The 7,913-nt window shown below is 39.4% G+C and overlaps 3 protein-coding genes across 3 annotated transcripts; 2 read left to right on the top strand and 1 right to left on the bottom strand.

Moving 5' to 3' along the window:
- Positions 1-328: 328 nt before the first annotated feature.
- LOC311354215 (olfactory receptor 6C70-like) lies at positions 329-1,276 on the top strand (the record flags this gene model as incomplete). Its single annotated transcript, XM_084474012.1, has 1 exon — positions 329-1,276. One exon carries the CDS (start codon positions 329-331, stop codon positions 1,274-1,276), a length of 948 nt encoding a protein of 315 aa, XP_084330138.1.
- A 1,688-nt stretch (positions 1,277-2,964) lies between these two features.
- LOC311353840 (protein FAM200A-like) lies at positions 2,965-3,915 on the bottom strand (the record flags this gene model as incomplete). Its single annotated transcript, XM_084473649.1, has 1 exon — positions 2,965-3,915. The coding sequence occupies one exon, from the start codon at positions 3,913-3,915 to the stop codon at positions 2,965-2,967; it is 951 nt and encodes a 316-aa protein (XP_084329775.1).
- A 2,317-nt stretch (positions 3,916-6,232) lies between these two features.
- LOC311354841 (olfactory receptor 2AT4-like) lies at positions 6,233-7,180 on the top strand (the record flags this gene model as incomplete). Its single annotated transcript, XM_084474704.1, has 1 exon — positions 6,233-7,180. The coding sequence occupies one exon, from the start codon at positions 6,233-6,235 to the stop codon at positions 7,178-7,180; it is 948 nt and encodes a 315-aa protein (XP_084330830.1).
- Positions 7,181-7,913: the final 733 nt, after the last annotated feature.

Genomic DNA, 7,913 nt, shown 5'->3' with positions numbered 1-7,913 from the left:
GTGAGCAATTTATTTTTGGTGAAAAATATTTGTTGCTTGATCCTATCCAAGTGGATCCAAGTAGATAATTTTTAGGAGTATTTTTTTGTGCCAGAGGAGAACTCAAGCCAATTAGGGTAAAAAGGCAGGAGCCTGGGCCCCTGAGGCCCCCCTCCTGTCTGTTCCTGAGGCTGTATCTGGGGATTATGACAATGTACTGTCAGAGTGAGCCATAAAACTGCCCAACACATCACCCTGAAGAGAGGGAGAGGAAGAGAGACATAGAGATAGAAATACATAAAGAGAGAGGAGCTGGTCAAGCTCTCTAACATCACTTGGTCATCAAACAATGGACTCTAACATGACTATTGTGAGACCAGCATACTTCATTATCAGTGGCTTTTCAGACATCCCTCATATTAATTACTACTATTTATTTTTACTGGTATTGTACATCATGTCAGTGGTGGAAAACGGGGCAGTGATGGCCTTGATCTGCTTAGACCAGAGTCTCAAGACCCCAAAGTATATTGCTGTGTTTAACTTAGCGTTTGTAGACGTGGTCGGCAGCTCCGCCCTGGTGCCCAAGGTTATCGACACGTTCTGGTTCAACCACAAGTACATCTCGTACAGCAACTGCTTAACCTATTTGTTTTTTTATTACGTGACCCTCTCCATGCAGTCTTTTAATCTGGCTTTACTCTCCTTTGACAGGCTAGTGGCGATCACCTTACCATTACGTTATCAGATCATTGTGAGTCTGAATACCATGTTCTCACTGGTGGCTGCTTGCTGGATTATCTGCATCCTTGACATCTTTATACTTGTAGGGTATCTAACACAGCTTTCATACTGCAGGTCTATTGTTATAAACAGCTATTTCTGTGACAATGCACCACTTTATCGTCTTGCCTGCAATGACAATTGGCCTAATTATATACTTGCCAAAGTGTTACCAGTTATAATTCTTTGGATTCCATTACTGTTTGTCTTGATCACTTACATGTGCATTGGTGCTGCTTTGTCTAAAATAGCTGGAGCCCAAGATAGAATGAAGGCTTTTAAAACATGTAGTGCTCACACAATTTTGGTCGCTATTTATTACCTACCTATGCTAATCATTCATATGGTTGATGCTAAACTGCCTCCAAATATCAGGATCATTAATATGTCTCTTGCAGCTGCCCTACCTCCAGCGTTGAACCCAATAATTTATGTTTTACAGACTCAGGAAATCAAACGGTCTCTAAAAAAGGTTTTCAAAAGACTGAAGCGATCAAAAATTGCTGTGAAATAGAATAGCAATATGTGATTTTTCATTTAAGATATTGTGTTGAAGTGTACAATTTGATTCATTCATTGTTAAATGTTTTAATTATGTAAGCATGTAAATGTGATTGACTTATACAATATTAATTTATCTTGGTTAGAAATATTCACTCCCTTGTATTTATTTGTTATGCAAAACATTTGTAATACTAGTCAGTACAATAATCTGTAGATGGTTCTTTTTGCTATTAAAAATCACTAGGATTTGTGTTTTTAGTGAATTATTTTATTTGAAGCTGAAGAAAACGCATTTGATTTTGCGAAATTAATGCATTGTATTTTTGTATGATCGGTGTGACAAAATTGAAATATGATCTTAAATTACTATGTCTATTGTTATGCTGAACATGGTGTGAGCTCATCATTCAGTTTATTCAACTTTTGACAGCAATACCATGCTCACTGTTACCTGTGTTCTAGTGACAAGTATCAAGAGAGCTCAATTATATCGGATAATAAATATAATAATATATATGAAATCTGAAATCTTTCCATGAAACAATATCAGCATACTTTAAGAACACAAATATATGGACCCTGCAAATTATCAGGTTGATGATCCAAAAGGATATTGTTTAATTGTCATCTTATCTAACTAACTAACTGTACCTTCATGTTTTGACTGTTTTAGCTTCATATCATTTTAGGAACTCTATCCTACTGCCACCTTTAATATTCATGCATTTTGCAGTTGCAGGCATAGATATATAAATTTATTACACGGCTCTTCTTAATGCTGTAGAATGCTCCATTCACTTGAATGGGCCTTGCTGGCTTCCGGCGGTCAATTATTTTTGTGTAACTGACCGTTGCTGAGCATATTGACCTCTGTCAAGGAAAGCTGATCTTGCTGATCAACACTACGAATGGTAACAAATAAATTGTAAAAAGACTTTTGCCCGCCAACAGTGCTTTATGCCAATTCATTCTCATCAACCATGGCCGAGATAACCACCATTGCATGTCTGTACCTGTTGTGGAAGAGGGAGAGACACACCGCACACCGCTTTGTCCGGTGTGATATTATATATGTCATTTATATTATATAGATATTTATATATTATACGTCAGGGGTATTCAATTAAAATTCAAAGAGGTCCAGTTACTAAAATTTCCTCCCAGCAAAGGTCCGAATCTTATATTGTCACTCGAAATAGTGTACCCTGATGTAAATAAAATCAACAACGTACGTACATTTCTATATAATTTATTGTCAAACTTCAAGTGTTTTCAAAGTAATATACTTTTACAGAAACTGAATTTCTCCTGAATAAAATATATTTCAAGTAGCCTAAAAACATTCAGAATCTAATAAAATAATAAAATAAATATAAAGTGCAAACACAGCTTTGAGCAGCCTGAACTTGGGGCCTATATTTCAAGTAACGCAAAACATTCAGAATCTTTTGAATAAAATAAAAGTGCATCTTTAAGAAACAAAAATTAACAAAAGACCTTTGAGCTGCCCACCCCCTTTTTTACATGTATTAACTACATTTCAAATAAAATAACACGGGGACCTTAGGCTAAACAAGCCTACATTTCAAGTAAAATAGAACAGGGCAGAATGAATAAAAGAAAAGTGCAGAGCTTTGAGCAGCTCCCTTTCTCCTCTCTCCTTTCCTCCTCACCTTCCTCCTTTTCCAACTTCATTTCCTAGTGAGAGAAATGGGCATGTAACTGTCCTGCCAGCAGTTTGAATCTTGGGTTAAATGGGGTTAGTGCCATTCTCATGCTCATGTGGAGATGCTCATTGGTGAGCCTGGAACGGTACTTTGTTTTAATAATGTTCATCGTAGAGAAAGCTGTCTCACAGCTGTAAGTTGATCCAAATATGGTTAAGGTGTGAAGTGCTACTTTGGTTAGACCAGGGAACATCGTTTCAGGCACAATCTGTAACCAGAAAGTAGCAGAGTCAGTTGTTTCAAAATGCTCTCTCAGAGCAATATCTGCTTGCAGATCAGTGAGCTCTAACTGTAAAGATCCAGGATGTGCCCACTTAAAGGTCTGTGTCACCTCCTTTGAAAATCCTCTGATTTCTCTGATAAGGAATGGATTCTCGATTAGCAGGAGGAGCTGGTGTCCAAGTTTGAAGCTGTCAAATCGTTGACAAAAGTTTCCAATCAGCTTGTCTATGAAGCCGACATAAGGAGAAATGTCTCTCTCACCCTGAATTTGTTCCCGCATTTGTGGGAAGTGCTCACACTCTCCTTGGAGATCTTCTTTGAAAATGTCCAGCTTCATCTGGAAGGAGCGGACATTTTTCATCAAATCACAGACAGAATTTTTTCTGTCTTTTTTCAGATTTAAATTGAGCTCATTAAGGTGTCCTGTGATGTCCACCAAAAAAGCCACCACATCCATCTTGTGCTTATCTTGCAAAAAGTTTGCAAACTGTGTTGCTTTTTGACTCTTGAGCTGCTGTAAGAAAGCAGCTATTTCCTTTCGGATGGACCAGAAGCATCCCAGTGCATTCCCTTTTCTCAGCCATCTAACATTGTTGTGGAGTAGTAGGTCATTTGCATCTGCTTCAGTTTCTTTCAGAAATTCTCTTAGCAGTCGATGCTGAACGGATGAGGATGCCCTGAGGAAGTTGATGAGTTTCATCATGGTATTCATTACTTCAGCAAACCCTTCAGACAGAATAGCACAGAGAACAGTCTGATGGATGATACAGTGGTAGGCTATGAGATCAGGGTTGTCTTGTTTCATCCGTGCCACAGCCCCCTTCTCTCTCTCCCAACCATGGCAGGTGCACCATCTGTGGTGACTGAGACTACTTGCTTCAGATTAATCTTTCTTATTGTGAGCATCTCCTTTATCACCTCGTATATATCCTCTCCTCTTGTGTATGTCTCAAGTGTATGTCTTTGTGAAGAAATCTCACATACACCAAAAGCTGGACATTATCCGTCACATCTGTGGACTCATCAATGGCTAAGGATATGCATACTGCGTTCTGAACAGCTGTATCAAGCTGTGCCAGTACATCCTCTGCTAATAGTTCAGATTTTCTGGTTGTTGTTGTAGCTGACAATGGTATTTGCTTGATTTTTCCACACGTTGTCTTTTTGTTTACCATCAAGTAAAGTCTCTGCAGCCGCATTTAAGCACTCCTTCACAACTGTCCCATCACTGAATGCTTTCTTGTGTTGCGCCAAAATCCACGCAATCTTTAATGAACACTCATTTGCACGTTGCTGGCCTGTAAATGTATGCGTGAGGACACGGGTAGATCTGCCATACTGTGCTTTCAGTTCGATCATTTTGCTTGCCCTCACTGCAGACTTCTGCGGGTACCTTTCCTCAAACGACCCGTGTTTGGTCTCATAGTGACGCTTAACGTTGCCACTTTTTATTAACGCCACAGTTTCACAGCATATGAGACACAGCGGTTTAGAACTGGCTGCAGGCAGAACGAACATGTATTTGTCTGTCCATTCATCTTTAAAAGTTTGGTTTTCACCATCTACTTTTCTGACTTTTGAGCAAGCCATCTCTCATCTCCTCACTCTCACTCTGGTGCGTGCGGGAAGGCAAACAATCGATTTGATTGGCTTGGCTATTGATGACGCTCCTGTCGTATTAACTGGATTAGCTGCGCATGCACTTATGATTCATCTTTTTTTTATTTAATATTAGAATTTTAACGGGTCCGGGCAGAACCGTCACTGGGTCCGGACCCGGACCGCGGTCCGCCATTTGGTGATGCCTGTTATACGTATATAACTAATTCAGATTTTGTGACATTCTGAATTGATCCTTAGGTCCAGAATAAATGTTTATTAAATAGAGTTACTGCCTTAGCTGTGATGAATGAAAAAGGTGTGCAAATAATATCCACAACAATTTTAGATGGTAGTGATGGGCAGCTGATAATGGAGAGGATCCATTTTAAAAGAAAAGCACAGAAATATTCACTCCCACAGTTTTTCCTCGGTTTCTAAAAGAACTGTTAATGAACTGAACATGAACTAGTTCAAAACTGAATTGGTGAACTATGAACGTGAATTTATTCATTTTCTTTTGTATGAACTGAACTTTGAACTTGTTCATGTGAAGTGTGAACTTGCACAACACTGCTTATTAGACAAGTGTGTCAAAGTGGCAAGAGCCCTCCCTTCACCAGATTCCAACCAGCGGGCCCCTCTCTCATTGGAGCACGTAGGGCACCAGATTAGCCGGTGTAAACCAGGAAAGGCCTGACGACATCCCCCAAAGGGTGCGGAAAACCTGCGCATTGGAACTCTAACCAATTCTTCACCGGCTCTGCTGCGAATCCTACAAGCCTACCACAATACCAACCCTCTGGAATATTCAAACATAAATTCCAGTGCCTGAAAAACCCTGACCCACAGAATTCAACTATGACCGCCCCATTGCCCTCACATCTAATGAATACATGAATGGAATAGGGCCTTGGCTCAAACTTCAGAACTTTTTAGAGTGGGATGCCCATGAGAACCCCTCCTGGGCAGGGCCGTGCACAGACATTTTGGGGGGCAGTACGAGAACAACCTTCCCCGGCTATAGTGATAACCGATGAACTTGGATCTGATATATTTACAATGATGTTTATAGTTAGAAAACTAAATATGCAGTGATAAAAAATACAACAGCAAAATTACTATTATGGAAAAGCAAAAGCCCAAAAAAGGAAAAAGGTTATTAGGAGGTTATTTTGGGCCAGAGAATAACTTTAGCCAATGAGGGCAAAGGAGCAGGAGCCCGGGCCCCTGAGGCCCCCCTCCTGTCTGTTCCTGAGGCTGTATCTGGGGATGATGACAATGTACTGTCAGAGTGAGCCATAAAACTGCCCAACACATCACCCTGAAGAGAGGGAGAGGAAGAGAGACATAGAGATAGAAATACATAAAGAGAGAGGAGCTGGTCAAGCTCTCTAACATCACTTGGTCATCAAACAATGGACTCTAACATGACTATTGTGAGACCAGCATACTTCATTATCAGTGGCTTTTCAGACATCCCTCATATTAATTACTACTATTTATTTTTACTGGTATTGTACATCATGTCAGTGGTGGAAAACGGGGCAGTGATGGCCTTGATCTGCTTAGACCAGAGTCTCAAGACCCCAAAGTATATTGCTGTGTTTAACTTAGCGTTTGTAGACGTGGTCGGCAGCTCCGCCCTGGTGCCCAAGGTTATCGACACATTCTGGTTTGACCACAAGTACATCACGTACAGCAACTGCTTAACCTATGAGTTTTTTAATTATATGACCCTCACCATGCAGTCTCTTAATCTGGTTGTACTCTCCTTCGACAGGCTAGTGGCGATCACCTTTCCATTACGTTATCAGATCATTGTGAGTCTGAAAACCATGTTCTCACTGGTAGCTGCTTGCTGGATTATTGCCATCCTTGTCAACTTGATAGCTGTAGGGCTTCTAACACAACTCTCCTACTGCAGGTCTGTTGTTATCTACAGCTATTTCTGTGACCATGCACCAATTTATCGACTCGCCTGCAATGACAATCGGCCTAATTATATACTTGCCAAAGTGTTACCAGCTATTATTCTTTGGGTTCCATTGCTGTTTGTCTTGATTACTTACACATCCATTGGTGTTGCTTTGTCTAAAATAGCTGGAGCCCAGGATAGGATGAAGGCTTTCAAAACATGCAGTGCTCATATGATTTTGGTGGCTATCTATTACTTACCTATTCTATTCACTTTGTCTTTGGATGCTAAAATGCCTCCAAATGTCAGAATCATTAATTTGTCTCTCACTGCTGTTCTACCTCCAGTGTTGAACCCACTCATTTATGTTTTACAGACTCAGGAAATTAAACAGTCTCTGAAAAAGGTGTTCAAAAGAATAAAACGATCAAAAATTGCTATGAAATAGATTATCCAAATTCAATATTTTATTTCAGATATTGTGTTGTGCATACTTTGATACGTTTATTGTTGAATGTCTGGATTGAGCAAGTGAGGGATTACATGCAAGTATGTAAATGTCATTGACTTCTACAATATTAAGTTGCAATGTGTAAGATTGAGCCCTTCCCAGGTAGTGAAAAATAAAAAAAAAGCTCAATAACAGAGTTCTGTTCACACTAACGGGCTGTGCAATGGTGTGACATAAACTACCATAGCTCGGCCTGCCTGGAGGCCTGAGTGAGAGGGGTTAGGGACTGTCGATAGGAAGTGTCTTGTAAACAGAGAGGTATATGCTGGCCAGCATTGTTTATAGCAACTACTTTGGTTAGAGGATGCTATGATTATATTATTGACATTTTTCCTGACGATAAAATGTCTGGATTGAGCAGAATGACCAAATGATTAGTTCAATATCATTACATTTTGCACATTGAATGTGTCTTGTTTACATTCAAAACAGCCTAGCACATGATTCTGTTTGTACAATACAGTGTAAAAACTATTTTTAAATAACATGGGCCATTTATTATGTGTAAATAAATCAAAGTGAAAGTAAATGAAAATACTTGTCATGTGTTACTGTGTATATAAGATTGCCTGAAATGTGTACATACAATATCTTAATTTATCCTAATCTTATGTTAGGTCTGATATAGGATCTGATATATTTACAATGATGTTTATAGTTAGAAAACTAA

The sequence above is a fragment of the Micromesistius poutassou genome (genome assembly GCF_964030765.1).
Source record: "Micromesistius poutassou genome assembly, chromosome: 10".
Lineage (NCBI taxonomy): Eukaryota > Metazoa > Chordata > Actinopteri > Gadiformes > Gadidae > Micromesistius > Micromesistius poutassou.
Note: the sequence above shows the minus strand (reverse complement) of the source record. Positions and strands in the feature narration are given on the sequence as shown.